The sequence below is a fragment of the Augochlora pura genome, chromosome 5, assembly GCF_028453695.1.
Source record: "Augochlora pura isolate Apur16 chromosome 5, APUR_v2.2.1, whole genome shotgun sequence".
Lineage (NCBI taxonomy): Eukaryota > Metazoa > Arthropoda > Insecta > Hymenoptera > Halictidae > Augochlora > Augochlora pura.
This window is the reverse complement of record NC_135776.1, coordinates 4,305,657-4,323,157: the sequence shown is the minus strand read 5'-3', so window position 1 is coordinate 4,323,157 and position 17,501 is coordinate 4,305,657. Positions and strand designations below refer to the sequence as shown.

The 17,501-nt window shown below is 37.8% G+C and overlaps 3 protein-coding genes across 5 annotated transcripts; 1 reads left to right on the top strand and 2 right to left on the bottom strand.

Annotated features, from left to right (window-relative positions):
* Positions 1 to 352: 352 nt before the first annotated feature.
* On the top strand, positions 353 to 4,885 carry Nsun2 (tRNA (cytosine(34)-C(5))-methyltransferase Nsun2). The gene is made up of 13 exons (XM_078180744.1): positions 353 to 682; positions 859 to 1,338; positions 1,406 to 1,490; positions 1,577 to 1,739; positions 1,812 to 1,919; positions 1,999 to 2,186; positions 2,252 to 2,396; positions 2,502 to 2,807; positions 2,903 to 3,282; positions 3,361 to 3,528; positions 3,603 to 3,737; positions 3,810 to 4,014; positions 4,097 to 4,885. The coding sequence occupies exons 1-12, from the start codon at positions 617 to 619 to the stop codon at positions 3,974 to 3,976; spliced, it is 2,391 nt and encodes a 796-aa protein (XP_078036870.1). The 5' UTR covers positions 353 to 616; the 3' UTR covers positions 3,977 to 4,014; positions 4,097 to 4,885.
* Positions 4,067 to 14,280, bottom strand: LOC144469985 (centrosomal protein of 104 kDa). Of its 2 annotated transcripts, none has more exons than XM_078180742.1 (16): positions 13,944 to 14,280; positions 13,035 to 13,199; positions 10,819 to 11,030; positions 10,541 to 10,727; positions 9,864 to 10,075; positions 8,948 to 9,149; positions 8,557 to 8,704; positions 8,131 to 8,257; positions 7,833 to 8,059; positions 7,368 to 7,637; positions 6,677 to 6,908; positions 6,373 to 6,551; positions 6,141 to 6,286; positions 5,965 to 6,066; positions 5,611 to 5,736; positions 4,067 to 5,453 (listed from the first exon to the last, which is right to left on the bottom strand). In XM_078180742.1, the coding sequence occupies exons 1-16, from the start codon at positions 13,981 to 13,983 to the stop codon at positions 5,383 to 5,385; spliced, it is 2,646 nt and encodes an 881-aa protein (XP_078036868.1). In that variant the 5' UTR covers positions 13,984 to 14,280; the 3' UTR covers positions 4,067 to 5,382. The 2 variants fall into 2 exon arrangements, with proteins under 2 accessions (XP_078036868.1, XP_078036869.1); XM_078180743.1 differs by having other exon boundaries at positions 6,677 to 6,890.
* Positions 14,281 to 14,869: 589 nt separating this feature from the next.
* Positions 14,870 to 16,358, bottom strand: Dpm1 (Dolichyl-phosphate mannosyltransferase subunit 1). 2 transcript variants are annotated; one of them, XM_078180550.1, is made up of 4 exons: positions 16,158 to 16,358; positions 15,835 to 16,045; positions 15,266 to 15,456; positions 14,870 to 15,205 (listed from the first exon to the last, which is right to left on the bottom strand). In XM_078180550.1, exons 1-4 carry the CDS (start codon positions 16,295 to 16,297, stop codon positions 14,986 to 14,988), a joined length of 762 nt encoding a protein of 253 aa, XP_078036676.1. In that variant the 5' UTR covers positions 16,298 to 16,358; the 3' UTR covers positions 14,870 to 14,985. The 2 variants fall into 2 exon arrangements, with proteins under 2 accessions (XP_078036676.1, XP_078036677.1); XM_078180551.1 differs by having other exon boundaries at positions 15,835 to 16,071; positions 16,158 to 16,295.
* Between the last annotated feature and the right edge of the window lie 1,143 nt (positions 16,359 to 17,501).

Here is a 17,501-nt window from a genome sequence, read left to right as displayed (position 1 = left end):
ACAGAGTCGGTAATTCAGATAAAAAAGCATTGCATGCCATATATGAATGGATCCTAAGCTGTATCCTAAACTGAGCTTCGTGCTTGTATTTGGACGTATACTCGCACATTTTTGCTCATATTTTAAGGCTCATTTTTAACTGTTATTAACTAAAAAATTAACACGAAATCATTCCTATATTATGTTTGATTTTGGTCCCCATTTCTTGTGAATAATTATGTAGAACTTGAATTTTTTCTCACCTGTTGCCGAACTCCCTCTCTATTATATGTACACATGTATGTATGTCGTACATTATCATGCGTATGCGTACACATAGTATAATAGTGTGGGTGCATGTATATATGTGAAAGTGGACTTGTGTCTATTGTCAACTTATCATCCGGCACCATTAGGATATTTACTAGGAATCTTTGTTTCTTTTTTGTTTATACTAGCATTAAACATTACATCATAAATTCAATCGAACTATTAACACACGCTACATTGGAATAACTTATTGTTAGTATTTCGATCATTGATATTCTTTGAGTTCAATAAGGCGAGTTGTTGGTGTTTACTGAACACGTGTTCGTTGTTAAATGTTTTGTTGTAAACGCATCTATTCTACATAAAAATGGGGAAAGGACGAAAGCATACGCCGAAAAAGAATTTCGCAGAGAAGCGTCGTGAGAAACAAAAGGTACGAAATAGTTATTCATAAAAAGAGCACCGGCTTTCAATTTGTGGTTATGTTTAGGAATAATAATAATACGCGAAATGTAAAAAAATTCCACTTTCATTAGTTTTAAATGCATGTATTTATACAGCATAAGTAAATTTGAATAGTACCACATCAAATTATTATAATTTATACAGAAAAAAGATGAATGGGATCAGACACCTCACCGTAACTATGCAGACATTATTAGAGAAAATGCAGAATTTGAAAATTATTATAAAGCTCAAGGAATTGTACCGGATGATCAATGGGACTCATTTATGACTATGATGAAAAAGAACCTGCCAGTAGCTTTTAGAATTACTGGATCAAAAATGGAAGCTAAAAGATTACTTGAGACTATCAAGGGGGATTTTTTCAAAGAAATTCTAAACACCAGTTTAGAAAATGGCTCTGAAAATAGCGAAGAATCAAAGGAGATATTACACTGTTTACCATTTTATCCTGACTGCATGGCTTGGCAGCTACAGTTGACTAGGAAAGATATTAGGAGATCTGAAGCTTATTTTAAACTACATAACTTCTTAGTTGTTGAAACTAATTGTGGCAGTATCAGCCGACAAGAGGTGGTCAGCATGGTACCACCTTTAGTATTAGATGTGAAACCTTCACACAAGGTATATGTATACTCTATAGATAAAATGTAGTTTTTATACAGACATAAATTACAATTAATTGAAATAGGTTTTAGATATGTGTGCTGCACCGGGATCAAAGACAGCTCAGCTTATAGAAATGCTACATCCTGATGAAGGAAATGGATTGCCAGGTAGGTGAAAGTTTTTTTTAGTTAAGTTTACTTTAATTTTTGTATTTCCTTCATACAAATTAATTCTTTTTTACATTATCTTACAGAGGGTTTTGTAATAGCCAATGATTTAGACAATAATCGTTGTTATATGCTTGTACATCAAGCAAAGAGGCTTAATAGTCCAGTTATTTTAATTACAAATCACGATGCTTCTATGTTGCCTAATTTATCATTTACATCACCAGATGGTACAAAACAAGATCTAAAGTTAGTGGAGTTTATTACGTATTTATTCCAGGTTTGATAGAAATCTGTAATGACTTATGTATTTTCATACAGATTTGATAGAATACTTGCTGATGTACCATGCAGTGGAGATGGTACAATGAGAAAAAATCCAGACATCTGGTGTAAATGGAGTCCAGCTAATGGTAACAATCTTCATGGGTAAGTGTCATCTACTATTAGATAATATATAATTTGATAAGTAAAATGACTAGTCACTGAATCCTCTGTGTATTCACAGAGTTCAATATAGGATAGCAAGGAGAGGTTTGGAGTTATTAGCAGTTGGTGGTAGGATGGTGTATTCTACTTGCTCATTAAATCCAATTGAAAATGAAGCAGTTCTGCATAGACTTCTTCTTGAAACTGGAGATTCTGTACAAATAGTTGAAAGCAGGGATTTGGTTCCTGGATTAATATGCGACCCAGGTATATTATATGGTACATTTTGAGCATTGAATAAATTACACAATTTCTAATTTGATCATTAATAGGTGTGTCACATTGGTTACCGGCATCGAAAGATTTACAGTATTATAAATCATGGGAGGATGTGCCGGAACAATGGCAAACACAAGTGCGACCAAAAATGTTTCCACCAAAACCAGAAGATGCTCCCAAATTTCATTTTGAACGCTGGTAAGTAACATAGCATGTATCGGGACCCGGATTCGAACTCGGTTCTTTCGCTTACTAGGTGATCAATCAATGGCTTTTGAAACTTTTATTTTTAAAATTACATAGTATGAGGATATTACCGCATCATCAAGACACCGGTGGTTTCTTCGTAGCCGTTTTAGAAAAGGTGAAACCATTACCTTGGGAAGCGAGTCAGAATACACCCGATGCGAAGGAAGGCGCTAAAGAACTAAGTCTGGAGGAAGAGGCAGAGAAAGATAAAGATCAGCAATTATCCTCTGGAAACAAACCATTAAGTGATGATCAGAAACCTCGAGGTATGCGGAGGAATCGTAGAAGAGCTAAGGGTTTCAGGGAGGATCCATTTATTTTCTTCAAAAATGATCAGGATGAGGTCTGGTTATCAGTTAAGTGAGTAGCAAATATTACATCATATTGAATATATATTTCAAGGTTCAGGTTAGTTATTTATTCATTTCGTTGATTTATTATGTACAAATTTTCAGAAAATTTTATGGCATATCCGACGAGCTGGATGCTAAAAGTTTATTAGTACGTAATTTAGGACGTAGGAAAAAAAACATTTACTATACATCACCGGAAATACGTAACGTTGTTCTTTCGAATGAGGACCAGATAAAATTAATAAATACCGGAGTGAAGTCATTTACACGTTGCGAAAGCAGGAACGCGAAGAAAAACAACCATTTCCCGTATAGGCTTGCATGGGAGGGTCTGCAAATTCTTATTAATTATATTGGTGATAGTAGAAGGGTCCCAGTAAATAGAGAAGATTTGGTAACGTTATTGCAAAATAATGATCCTAAGGCAGCACCTGAGATAGTGAAACTTCATCCAGATACACAAAAATCTTTGAAAGATCTTGGTAATAATTTTGGCATTCTTGAAATACATACTCTACGTGGCACTTTTAATGAGGAAATTCATTTCTTTTTTCATGCAGAAACTGGAAGTTGTGTTTTAATTTATGAAGAAAAAGGGACCGATAATCCGAATCCATTGAAATTAAATATAGTAGGATGGAGGGGTACTATGTCTCTCAGGGCTTATGTTCCTTTAATTGACGCGATACATTATTTACGTTTGTTGGGAGCTGACTGTTCAATGTTCGGTAAGCATTTATGAAGTATATGTGTCACTCCAAATATAATGTTTCGAAATTTTATTAAAAAATTTTTGTCTCAGAGAGAAACAAATTCAAGGATCGCGCCGAAGAAACAGAAGTTAAAACTGAACCGGAAACTACTGTTAAAATGGAAGTTACCGATGAAGTAAACGCTGATGAAAATATGTCTGAAAAGGAGAATAATTTAGAACCGGGCATGTATTCAAGAAATGTTTTTATTCTAGTCTACACACGATGTTTTCTTGACTTGAAAATTTTTATTTTAGAAGAAAACAATACCAACAAACCAACTACTGTCAAATTAGAAGAAATGGATGTTTCAGATGACGCATCTGTAGAATTAAAGAATACTCAATCGGAAGTTACTGACGAAGGAGAAGTTAGCGAAAATAAGGTTATCAAAATGGAGGATATTTCAGAGACAACGAATTGAAAACTACCAAACGAATCGAAAGAATAACACGCAATTCTGTAATATAAATTGCTGTTTCTTTAATGTCATTATAAATATCAGTAGCATGTCTTAAGAGTAAAAAATTTTATTTTATTTAAGTCGTGTATGATGGTGCTCCACTCGTTGAAGTCCAAGAAGAGTGTCAAGACAGGTCATGTTTAATATGGCACGATTAAACTTACTACAATGAGAACGAAAATAAATAACTTCTACAGGACAAGAAAGTTACAATGATCTTATGGGAAATGCCGTGTTTACTATCCATTTTCTATGAAATAATTTATGAAATTACATATATTACTCCGAGTTACTTTGAGCGACGAGTACCCTTTCCTTTCGTTCATCATGTTCGGCCACTAGGATATTATTTGACTCATTGATTATAGTACAAATATTATTATAAACATGGCCGGATGTTGAGGAATCATTCATTCAAAAACGGCGGTCGCCATAACGTTCAATAACATGTTTGTAAATTGTATGGAACTCCTTTTTACTACCGTATGTTAAATTCGAAAAAGATGAGTACTTGCTACAACTCGTTGATATCCGCTTTGGACTATGGTCACACGACAGTAACGTTTGATCTATGTAATTAATAAATGTTCGCATACATTATTTTTACCCTGACCGCACAGAACAACTAGTTAGCTGGAATATTTATGAAATTATCGATACCAAAAGGTGTCACAAATAAAACGTCAATAATAATAATTTAATGTAAGAGGCTTTCTTGCACGCGAACATGTAGATTACATTTGAAGGTCAACCGGATTGTTTGGCATCCTTATATTTCTGAAAGTATTTAAAAAATACAATTTATTCGAAATGTCGCTACAATCCGAATTAGAAAATGTCTACAGTAATTGCTAAAATGGGTCATTCAAAGGTCACTTTTAAAAACGAAGTATTTACCCTACTGCTACATGGTACTCGAATTGACATATCTCCCAAAGACTTTTATTGACTAATTCACTAAGAAACAAATAATTAAGTCTTATAAGGCACAGTTGACCTTCATACTGATTTACAATTGACTACTATAGTTTGTGCATCTAAAAGACCCTCGTGTGACCGCAGTTCAGTACTGATAAGTGCGTTAGATTTTCTGGTTTTTGTTCGTCAATTTAGTTGATAACAAGACTCCTAATATTCTAGAGACTAGAAGATTTCAACTTACGATTAGAAATTTCGTTATAACACAGAGATATATCTAGTAATGAAGGACGGGCTTTTCTATTAAAAAGAAAATAAACCGGTACAAATATGGAAAAAACGCTGGACAGCTCGTAACACACAGATAAACTATTAAAAAAAAGAACAAAGTAAAAAGTTCTCTAAAAATTTTGTATACTCCGAGGTCTTCGAATCACTAACGATTAATGTTAGTAATCTCTGCTGGTTGGTGATGTCATCTTCCCGCCAAGATTTTGCGAATTGGATGGAGACTTCGAACCTGCGAATTAAATAATGTATTCACCTGCCATGTATATGACACACAGTGCTCTGAATTCTCTACCCTCAGAAGCGTACTTTTTTATTTTAACAATCAATAATGGTTTTTGCAGATTATTCAGGCCACTGTGCGACAAACATAAGTTCTTAACACTCACAGCTTTTTACTAATCTGTTTCTTGGATTATTTGTACAAGGGTGATCACCCATGAGATGTTCCCTCCACTTATTTTGGTTCACGAGACTCGAGCAGAGTGGACAACGGTCGTAGCCCTCGATGGGTTCTGTAACGAAATGAAACGTAAATAATTGTTTGCGTAATATTTTGATTTTGTCCTGCGTTGTAATCAAACTGATGATTCTAGCTAAGCAAAATTATTTTGATATTTAGTTTTTATTCAAAGATTTATTCATTGTTCCTAACAGTCTGATCATCGTATAAGATGCGCATTTTATAAATTTTGCTGAACCAGGATCCTCTCTTTGTCATTATTATAGCTTGCGATACATACTTGTACACTTATTACTTTTCCTATGCTCATTAAAGGAGTTCTCGTGAATAGCTAGCTTGCAGGTCTCACATTTCACATAATTGCTTCTCATATCACATTCGTCTGAAGCGGACAACATGAACATAAGCTGTAGAGTAAGCATTCGCTTAAACAATGTGAAACGATGAAGTACTTACTCAATAAGTGAAGGTTCAGATACGAAATTTCTACCACTTGCTTACACGATTCGCATTTCGTTAACATTGGACAGCTTCGCCAATAATGAATATTCAGTCCTTCCTCTGAATATCCTTGCCCCTTTGAAAGGCAAAATATGCACATCCTACAAAGACGACACAACGCGTGTACAAAATTGCTTGCGATTAGGTGATCTCGTTCTCTCGTAAAATGTAATTAGAAATCACTCACTTGTCTCCCTTATGGTCTGTACTATTTTCGGACGGAGATGTTATACTCGTTGAGCTTCCGGTACTAACGACAGGACTAGTTCTCGAGGGAGATTTCGTCAAGTTTGCTACATTGTTCTCCGTCGTCTTCGTCCGCGTTGGTGTCGTTGTTTTAGGGCACGCTTCCGCCTCCTTTTTTCTCTGTAAACATACAAACAAAGGAGAACAATGTAGCATCCAAAAGAAAAAACCCTGACTACCATATATTTTTATATCTTATTTACTAAATACTTTATATATATTTATTATACATATATCATTGATACCTGAAGGTCAATGAGGTCAAACTCATGAAACAGTTGACGGTATAACAAGTTCCTTCTTGTGATGTCATCATCCGGGGGCAACTGCTTACGGACCAATCTCGGATTGACCTTGTACACCAGCACCAGAATCCTTTCCGACACCTTCCTGACCGCTTCCGCCGGGTGGTGCAACCCCGATGAACCTAATTCCGACAGCGTCCGACACGTGAGCCCACTGCAACAATTACAATATCTTATCAGAGTAATTGCGTTTGACGGCTGGGGGCTTAATGAGGTGAATGAACCTCCGCTAATGACTGCCACGAGAGGACGGCCCTCGCGAAAGTCATTGACAGAGGCTGAACAATGTTCATGAGACAGGGGATCATCTACACTACTATGGCGTGTCTATTTTAACTCTGTTCGTTGGAGAATGTGTTGAAAAATGTTTTTAACAGTAGTAGCTTCTTTTAATTTCTAATTGACTGTATCTTTATAATATTATAGCTAATTTTTAAACTGGTTCAACAAGGTACTACATAATCATGTTTTATCATGTATCCCCTATGTTGTTCTAAAAATACTTTGTCATAGTATCTGACATTTTACAACTCGTTAAAGTAGACACACGATGCAATCTATTTTCCAAGAAAATAGATTATAGTGGTTCACATAAAAACCGATATCGAAGATTTTGTTCGTCAAGGGTCACCTTTGTTTCTCAGTAGAAATCCCATGGTTGAGAATCAATTGCTCCACCATCTCCAGCCTGCTGAGAGCCAGTCGTTGGTGCGTACTACTGCTGACCGGCCTCGTTAAATGCACCGGTATTAAATGCAACTCCCTGACGCATTTGCAATCTGCCATACTCAATATTGTGTGCACTGCCATATTGTGAATTCTCGGCGTGGTGTCCCCCGATTTGGTCAATAATTCCGGTAGAAGACGGTCCACGCTTCTCGCGATTTCGTTGGACGTCACTCTGGAAAGGTAGGTTCGTATTAAATCATTTGCAAATTTATGATTCTGTTGCACGCACGCTATGCATGATATATAATAATTTGTGATAATTTATAAATTTATATTTAATTTCAGAATTAATATATCGTAAGGTTTGAAATATTTTAATTAATAATTGATGCTTATTTCTAAAGTGCTATGTTCCAAATGCTCGTACCTGTCTGTCGCGAATTCGGAGAAGAAAATCCTAATTAATTGCGCCGCTAGACTGTACACGCTGTAGACCTTGTCCCTGAGTGCTCTGTGCAGCAGCAGAATCGCAGCTCTCGCGGTTTTGTTCGCAGAGTGTTTCGATACTTCCGGATCGAACGTTTTCAATTCCTCTTGCAGCTGCATCAAGCCTTCCTCTTTGTCCGTGAATTGTTTCGAGTAGAATTTCTCCACCTAATTCAACGGGAATTCGTTAATTTCTGCGTAGGAGTTAACGGAAAAATTATTTCCGAAACTTGCATCACCATTTCCATTCCGAAAACTGCTATTGGTAACGCAGCCTGCTTCTTCTCCCTGTCGTTTAGCTTCGAGATCACCTTCGTCTCCGTGTTCTCCATGTGACACTCTCTCGTGAACTCATTCGTATGGGAGCTGCAACGCGAAGCAGAGTATGTAGAAATTAAAAGACTGCTAAATCCTGGCGGAAAAGTTATGGCGTTTTTGGGAATTTATTATGGGGAGACCTAATGCTGCAGAGCTAAATAAGTTTGTGCGATATACGCAGGTATTATTGAATATTATAGGCAAGTTTTTGATGGATGCAAAATCTCGTCGAAAAAGAAATAATTCTAATAACAATTGACCCGAAGCTTCCGAGCTTTTCTCTTATTCTGTTAAAGTTAAATCAAAATTCGCTGATGCGAATGAAAAAATTCGAAGAAATAATTTACTGTCTCAAAGCAGGGATCGTCCTCTCTTCGTAAGCTTCGTAACTAGACCGAAGTGCCGGTCCCGCCGACTTTGTTTTCCGTCTGAGGGATCCTTTATTGCAGTTGTTTTGTCTCTCGACGACTCCATTCGTAGGGCTATCGGTAACTTCTGCAAAATTAGAGAGAGAGAGAGCAGAATGTTTAATTGATCCATGATTGATACTTCGAATATAGAAGAAATGAACTCCTTGTATTATAATAATATAATAATAATATTCCAATGGGTTAACGCAAAAGATAGTCAGGCAGTAAATACTTTTTTTTTTTAGGAATGTGTTAAGAAGTGCTGATTAATTTATCTGTGAAAGAAATCACAGTGCGAAAGGGTTAATGATATGTAAAAATACTGCACCAGGGCTGTTTGGTTTCTGATGCAAAGGCGAAACAGGTGGTTGATGAGCGGGACCAGTTGGTGATATAGCTCCGTCGCGATTGGGTGGTATTACCAATCTCGGCGGAGACGTAATGTCCTCGGGGGCTGTAGTAGTGTTTGTAGTATCCACCGAAACCGGTTCTTTACCCTCTATCGAAGATTGGTTGTTTTTCTCCAGGGGCTGTTTCCGTATCATAAAACATAGTGGAGAGAAATTGAGGTAAATCACAATAATGAAGCTGAGACAATAGATGCTGTTGACATAGTTCACTCTTAGCAGACCGTTTCATTTTGAACATTGTAACTCTTATTTATTCAATTTGCCGAAACTGTTCTGAAATTTCTGAACTGCTTTTTAAATTCAAAGGCCTGAGCCAATTGAGATAACCAAAACTACCTCTAGAGGTTTTCAATGACTTTACTGAATAATAAATAAATGGTTTCACGAAAAGGAATAGCATTTAACATATTTTTGTATTAGTTCCCCTTTGAGATTGGCCTTTCATCTTAGGGATAGGCTCCACCCTTGGGAATTGGCCCTACCCCTTTGAGGTTTTGGGCATCTTAATTGGCTGGGCTCTTTATATTTAACCCTCGTAGAAATTGAAATTCTGTAATTAAATTATAATTAAATTCTAGAGGTTTCCACCCGTCTATATTCTTAATTTTATTTTACACGAAAAATTTATTACTGTCACTACTATTATTATTAAATAAATAGATACCGATGAACAATGGTATGTACGCATTATAAATGACACACGAGGGTTAAATGTATTATAATTCTCATTAAACAGCCATTAATTTCAATCACTATTGATTTCATCGAATAATCAATTTGTTGCTTTTCTCGTTCAAGATCGAGCTTATTTGTCCGACAAATAAATGTACTCACCCCGTGAACCTCCAGCAGATCTTGCACCTCCAAGCTCTGGTAGACCTGCTGCCTATATTGTTGCGCTTGTGCTTTCTTCGCTTTGGCCTTATCATAATCCTCCAACGCGATTGCATACTTCTTCTCCAGTTCGTACTTTCCGAGACGTTCGCCGGCTTTCCTCAGATTTTCCATGGCCACTTTCAGCTTTGAAGCGTACTCGAACCTTTCCTCTAGAAATTAAAAAGGTTCAACGGTTTCCTTTACGATGCTTTTCGCTTTGTCAAGGAGAGCCTCGCGAAGTTTGTTCATTATTTTACTAAAGAATTCATTTCTGCCGTGTACAAAAACATTCTATAAAATCATTGTACGCCCGTTTAGTATTTTCGAATTAACGGGCATGAATATTAATTCACCTGCATGCATGTTAAGCAGTCTATTATCATAGCACCATGCATTATTATGCACGTATATAAAGTGATGTTTTATTATGTATATTCTGATGCTACAGTATATTTTAGAACGCTTATATGATTTTATAGTTTGGATGGAATATAAAAAAAGGAGTCTTTGTTATTTCAACATATTTCCTATTTTCTGTTTTGTGTATTTTAATGAGTGGATTGTAAAAAAATTTAGTTGAACTTTAGATTAATTCTTTAATTAATTAATCCTTTTAGAATGACTTTGATACCAACCTTCGACGGCCTGCAACTTCTTCGCCTCCATCTGCCGGATGATTTTCGCTACCTCGCGATCGACATACATTTCGAAGGCTAGATCGTCGTAGGGCGACGTGTAATGAGGATTGTACGGCGCGTCCCCTTGACCCGTCAGCTCCTGCCCGTAAGGTTCGCCGAGGATATTGATAGCGATAAGACCGACCTGGAAAATCCGCGAATAGAAAAGCCTCCGCCTCCCTTTCGATTTAACCGATGCCAGAAACGCATTGTGTTAGAGATTCCTCGCCCCCTACCTGCTGATAAACATTGTGCGCGTTGCTGTGCGGTTTGTGCAGTCGCAGCTTCAAGGAGACAGCCTCCGTCTCCGGGAGCGCGACGCTTTTAAGCTCCCTGCTTTTGTACATGGTCGAAGCGTTGTCGGACAACGTAATGTAACCCAAATAACTGAACTCTGTTGTCACCGAGGCGTTCTCCTCCACCGATGTCCAGATCTCCAGTTTTTCCGCTGTAAAAAAAAGCTTGTAGCGATGACACGTTTCCTCCGGTGACTATTTTTTTATAATTATTCTACTCTGCTAATTGAAAGCAACACGTTTCGCATTTTAGTATATTCACATATATCCTTTATATAAATATAAAATTCATATTTACGAAGTTTCTTCTTTTATTGATAATAATTAAGACAATTGTCCGTAAAATATGCAGTCTCGTTACAATAAAAATGACGAAAAGTGCGAATAAATTCCGTCTTGCAATTTTTGTACAACAACGTCAGTCGCTTTCAAGGTTGAGCAAGTTTAGCGTCAATATTTTAAGCTCGTACGAAATAACGGAGTGTCTAGACATTGTCTGCAGTCCGTCTGCGGATAATGTCCGTAAGTTTGCTGGAGCTTTTGACTGGCGAGTCACGAGGAATTTCACGGAATCGGGGCAATTTAGTTAATGAAACAGAACCGCGAGGTTCAAATTCAACATGGAACGATCTCTCTCGGACCTTTCGCAACCTAGAGATTTTAATGAAATTGAATTGCTTCTGATGCATTTTAAAGTTTGTTGTCAGCCGTGGCGGTCACGCGTGGGCGATGCGAAAGACGCCGAGAGGTATTTCAGCAGACAAAATATTTTCTTGGCGTTAATGAAAGTATAAAAGTGTTAACGAAGGTATAAAAGTGTTAACGAAGGTATAGAAGTGTTAACGAAGCCATGAAAAATTAGTGATTGCACCTTGAAAATAATTAAAAAATTTTTCAAAGATATTTTTCGATCGCACTGGTGAAAATAGTGTTAAATTAATTTGCTTCGAAACTGCGAGACTTTTTGGAGTTGCAATGATGCAATCAACGTGTTGGAGAGTATAGTAATTGAGGTATAATGGACACGGTAAATAGATGGTTTGTGAGAGTAGCAATAGCACTTAAAAAGTGTGCAGTGCTAGTCATCGCTGAGCAGAATAAGAAGAGAGGACGAATCAGAGAGCGAGAGCAGATGAAAATTGCCTTAGGAAATCAGGTTGAGGGAGTTAATTCGATTTTCATTCGTAACTGGGTTGTATTTTACGGGACACCAAGGGTTCTGAATTCTACAGATTCCACGAAGCATTTTTCTCTGTACAATGTGCATCGTTTAAAAACTATAGCAGGCTATTATCTAAGTATGGAAATTCTATAAAATTAATAAAATATCATTAACAAATTTACTTCCGTCGAAAGAATTAAATTCGTTACATTTTCGGCGTTTAATAAAATGATTAAATTGGATTTTCTCGAACAGTAAATTTAATTCGTCGCCTTCTGTATTTTTAATAATATTTCGGTGCTGTATTGACAAATTTTTGAATAACATTCTATCGGAAACAAAAATTTATTTACCGTATCGACAAACTTTTAAATCCAGCTTGCAGGGAAACGAGATTTTCTGCTACGTTCTCTATTTATTATCCGATGCGGAATAACATTTCGATATTTATGCTGTTGTCCTCACAAAGAACCTATTCAAGCGCACGTGTGCATGCCAAATTTTTAACTACCAAAGGCTGTCGCGTTAAAAAATGTTCCCATGGTTAATATAAGCCATAAAGAAATAGTACTACAATAATGATTATAAAATATCCGGTTATCCCACGTGTTTTATCATAGTCATAATAAAAATTAGAAAATAGCAATTATATTTAAGGATAAAATATTTACTCTCCCATAATCCGAGAGAAATAGAAATATTTTGTTTCTTACGTTTTCAAATGAAATCGTTAGGTTCTAAGATATTTCACTTGGATAATTATACCACTAAGAATGAACACAGAATAAGTCACGTTTTTCGCTGGAATCGTATCAGATTCAATTCCGAAGACAATGATAGCTATTAATGGTAGAAAGCTTTCTCAGAAACGTTGCCAAGTAATAAAATATCATGCCATACCCCTCGCTGTACATCGAATCACCGCGTTTCCCTTGCAATTTTCAATGCGCCTCGTATATTCAGCGAAACGGTTAAACATTTCTAAGCGACTCACGTATAAGGTATTGGTGAGCTAACACTTGTATCCTAGTGAGCTTCGTCGGGCCGTGTAGTCGCAGAATGAGTTCTTGAGGATATGCACATCTTCTTGAACTCTGCCAGCCCCTTACCGTCGGTCCATGAACGTTCAGTTCCAACGAAGAGTGTCTGTCCTCTTCGCCTAAGGTTATTTAAAAATTACAGATACAGTACAAACCCGGAGGAAACGCGGTCACTCTGAAAATCGCGTGCCGCGTCGCGATAACCGTGTCCCGTCGAATTAAATCCTCGAACGCCTAATCGAAGCAACGACGTCGCGCGATCCGGCAGGATGATTACATCGTTCTCCTTCACGGGCAAAAATGGAGAGATGCCGATGTGATCGATAACGTTTTAAATTATACCTTTCTGCGGCGAACGGTCAACACCGGACCGCGTCAACGTTATACGCACGTTAGTTCCGCAGTTCCCGCCCCCATAACAATTGCCGCGACGGGTCGCATGACTTTCCGAATTATTTGCTATCGCGAACGATCAAACACGACGATTCAATCCGCCGAACAGCTTTGCGACTCCGTTCAGCGGCGTAAGGCGATCGCGATCACCGCGGAAACGTGGCGAAGCACGTGTGTCGATTGCTCGCTGTTAATTTCATTTTTCGGGAGCACGCTTCTCGCCGCGGACGAGAAATCAAACGAGCTGAGAAAGATCGACTATTTTCCCACGGAAAATCAATGCCCGCGTGCGGGAACGTTGGCTACGCGGCTTCGGACGACCGGACGTCGTCGTTCGAACGATTGCTCTTATCCTCGCTTTTGTTCCGTCGAACAAGCGAACACGCACTCGTGAAAATCGTGGCGCGCGTCGAGGTTAACGTAATCGAGAACGGTTTCGAAATCACTGTCACAATCCGTTGTCCCCTTACTGGTGGCGTACACGACGTGGAATCCGATTTTTCTCGGCATGCTGCTCGGCTTTCTGGCGTCGTGAACACGGCGAGGGCCCGGCGGTCGGTCGGCTCCGTTAAAAAAGTAACTAAGAATTACGCCGGGGAGTAAGGGGGAGGGGAAGCGTGGAGGAAAACGTCAAAATCTAAAAGGCACAGCCATCTGAAAGCTCGATAAGGGAGAGCTTGCAAGATTCACCCCGGCGCGCAGGCAACGCCACTTGCACGTCTGGCCGCGGCGAAGCTTGCGACAGAACTGGCCCGACTGCCTCCCCGGTTTCGCCACCGGAAACTCCGATCTCCCGAAACCCCCAAGCATTTTCGATTCTCGCCGGTACCACTCCCCCCCCGAGTTTTTCGTCTGGTTTTACATAGCGCGGATCGAACACCGTTGTCGCGAATCTGAGCGAACGCGTTCGCCGCCCCCCTCTGTCTTCCGGGGTAGCGCCACGTAGCTTTTTACAATAGGGTTGAAGTTGAAAGACATGATGAGATATACTTAGGGATTTTTTTTATCGTTACTCGCGGATACAGTGGACTGTTTGAATAAATTTTTAAAAAATTATACGGCGAAAGGATTTTGGGAATTTTTAACGTTTGGGGAAATCGTGTCGGCCAGCGAAGACTATCGATACGTCTTGTCTTTTCGTGCGTGGCACATTGTGGCACCGTCTTGCGTTCTGCTCAAGTCGAAATATAGACTGTAATTTCGTAATGGATCAATACACGGAGGCTGCGTGACGTCAGAGGGTGCGGCGAGGGTGGAATTGCTCGCGAGAATCGTTATATGTATTCCGCGTCGCCCATTCACGACCACGTGCGCATCAGCACGTGTTCCGTCGGTTTTTGGTCGACCGGGTCGATTTAGGTCAGTTTTTTTAATCAAATCGACAAAAGAACGTAATAATCGGGTATTTTTATTATGTAAAAACGTATATTGGTATACAATCGTTTAATCTACACGTGTTCTATAGAGATTATTATGTTTGAGGAATGTTGTCCAGGAGCCACGAGTTCCAGATTACGTGGTCGCGAATAGATACAGAAGACCTTTTACGAATTGGAAGATCTCCGATCCGCCCAGCTTCGATTCGCCGTAAACGCGATCCACGAACGAGATCGGTACCTCGCCTATGGTGTAATTAAATTGCCTAGCTCTGACTATCATTTCCATTTGGAACACGTATCCCTTGGATACGCATGACTGGATCAGTTTCTGTAATACCTCTTTCTTGTATAACCTGCGGATAATAGAACAATAATTAATATATAAAGATTATTTGCAGTAACAGCGTTTTTACCTAAAACTTCCTGTGAGGTCACTGACACCTGGTCTCAACATGATCTGTGTTAGGAAGTTAGCTCCTCTGCTTATCAACTTTCTTTTAAAGTCCCAGCCGTAAACTCCTCCTCCATGTGCGTACCTTGTACCGCTAACAACGTCTAAATCGAGATATCTCTGCTGCTCTATCATCTTTGGAATGAATTTAGGCTGAAGAAGATAAAATATTGGTGTAAATTTCAGTTATGAACTAGACATGGACAGCAAGCATTCATTGAGCAACTGTAGAAGACTGAGTAGAACATTCTAAGTAAATTATTTCTATCATTATTAAAACAGAGATTGGAAGAATAAGTCTTGTTTTCTCTGTGAGCATATTCCCCTAAATAAGGTATACGCTATATTCTAACTAGGCTAATGTATAATGTTCTAAATAAATAATGTAGTATCTACTTATAATTATAGTATCTACTATAACTAAGCATCTAGTTTTACTATTTCTTAATTGTAACAGATCAAGGCAGTATTTCATAGAACAATCTGTGTCCATGTCTGACATAAACTTTCTGTATAAAGAGAAGAATGTACATGATGAGACAGATCCGCATCCATGATGACAATGAAATTTCCTGTGGCATGTTTAATTCCGTGCATGTAAGCTGTCCCAAGTCCAAGCTTCTTCTCCCTCGGTCTCAGTACTATTTTATCTTCACCGTACACATTTTGAAGCTGTTTACCCATGTCCAATGTCCCATCAGGAGAACCATCGTCGATTACGATTATTTCATAATCTAGTTCGCTGGAATGTTGCATATGTTCGCTAGACTGATTAATATTTCATACTTCAGGCATATTACATCTGTCAGATAATGCTTTATTTGTGATTGAGGTTATGTTGGTAGGGTAGTTACCTCTCGTCCATGTATTTGACGATTAGCCAAACGATTATAGGCAAATTTTCAACCTCGTTGTACGTCGGTAGAAGAATCGAGTATTTGTCATTTTTCGCTAACTCCTTAATTTCTTTTTTCGTCTGCTCTTTCTCTACCATCTTGACAGTTTGGGCCGCACGGATGGCTTCTTCCTTATCAAGTGTCGCACCGACGAAACCACGCGAGTTCGCGGCATGTGTCAGTAAAACAGGGCACTTCCGGTGACGTGTCCATTTGGCGGGCCGACGCGCCATCACAAAATGGAGATTCGAATTTCGTGACCGGCATCGTTTATTACAACAATTTACCGTATTTTATGGAAATTTTCAAGCGAATATATTCTATAGTTATTGTTTATATAAAAGAATGTCAATTTACAGTATAGAAACAAAGTTAATTTAACTATACGTACTGCAGAGAGAACTATTAAAATTATTTAGAATAAGGGAAGAAATGTACTTTTCTTTGGCGATCTTTAAACATTCTTTTTCAAAATTAATATATGTACTAAAAAACTTGGTAAATGTGTATTTTTACAGCAAAGAATGTTTTCTTTCTTCTTGAATTTACTACTTTACTACTTTACATTATATGACCAATATTTAATATGACCAAGAACACTTTCATAGATACAGAATCAAATTATTAAATTCAACCTTCCCACATTTGCAATTCGGTAACGAAAATCAATATGCAGAAAATGTCCAAGAGTCCAAGAATAAATAGTTTGAATACATTATTTACTGATTGAATATTTTGAGGTCAAATGTCACTATACTTAGCGGCACCAAGCTCGTTTATTTAATTCAATTGTTTAAACAACACTAGAACAGTGTACCTATATTTATTTAATAGATGTTAAATAAATATTTTTAACATTTTAAAATATTTTGCGACATAAAATGATGTAATTGCATATTTTATACAGGAGCTATTTTAGTTTAAGCTATTGACACGTATGTATATCGTGTTGCATAATAGTGCAAAAGTCACCATCGAGGTTGGCTTGGTATTTTACTTGCTACAAAGGCTCAACAAGTGTTGAATACGAATCTTAGAACGAGAAAGATAATGTTTATATATAAATCAAGGATTTCATTCAACATTTGAAAATTCTTTAAATGTTTCCATTGCTTTAAAATACGCTTACTTCGTTTTGTCATAAATGCATAAAATCCATAGTCTATTTATGTATCATAGGGGTTGCTACCTTAACCCTTTGCACTCGTAGCAACTTTAACCTTTTCAATCCGTAGTCATAGTTTAATTTGCAATATTTCTGAACAAAAATTTGCAACATATTTCTTTGCGAAATTTATGAGC

What these genes read in the sequence shown, in the direction of transcription:
- Nsun2 (XM_078180744.1), top strand. Translation starts at nt 617, where the DNA reads ATGGGGAAAGGACGAAAGCATACGCCGAAAAAGAATTTCGCAGAGAAG. An exon ending in TGAAGGAAATGGATTGCCAG is followed by an intron (nt 1,491 to 1,576) that starts GTAGGTGAAAGT and finishes ATTATCTTACAG; the next exon opens with AGGGTTTTGTAATAGCCAAT. An exon ending in GAGGTCTGGTTATCAGTTAA is followed by an intron (nt 2,808 to 2,902) that starts GTGAGTAGCAAA and finishes ACAAATTTTCAG; the next exon opens with AAAATTTTATGGCATATCCG.
- LOC144469985 (XM_078180742.1), bottom strand. Translation starts at nt 13,983, where the DNA reads ATGCCGAGAAAAATCGGATTCCACGTCGTGTACGCCACCA. An exon ending in AGCTCACCAATACCTTATAC is followed by an intron (nt 11,031 to 13,034) that starts GTGAGTCGCTTA and finishes TTTTTTTTACAG; the next exon opens with CGGAAAAACTGGAGATCTGG. An exon ending in ACAGACCATAAGGGAGACAA is followed by an intron (nt 6,287 to 6,372) that starts GTGAGTGATTTC and finishes TCGTCTTTGTAG; the next exon opens with GATGTGCATATTTTGCCTTT.
- Dpm1 (XM_078180550.1), bottom strand. Translation starts at nt 16,297, where the DNA reads ATGGTAGAGAAAGAGCAGACGAAAAAAGAAATTAAGGAGTTAGCGAAA. An exon ending in GTCAAATACATGGACGAGAG is followed by an intron (nt 16,046 to 16,157) that starts GTAACTACCCTA and finishes GCAACATTCCAG; the next exon opens with CGAACTAGATTATGAAATAA. An exon ending in ATGCGGATCTGTCTCATCAT is followed by an intron (nt 15,457 to 15,834) that starts GTACATTCTTCT and finishes TATCTTCTTCAG; the next exon opens with CCTAAATTCATTCCAAAGAT.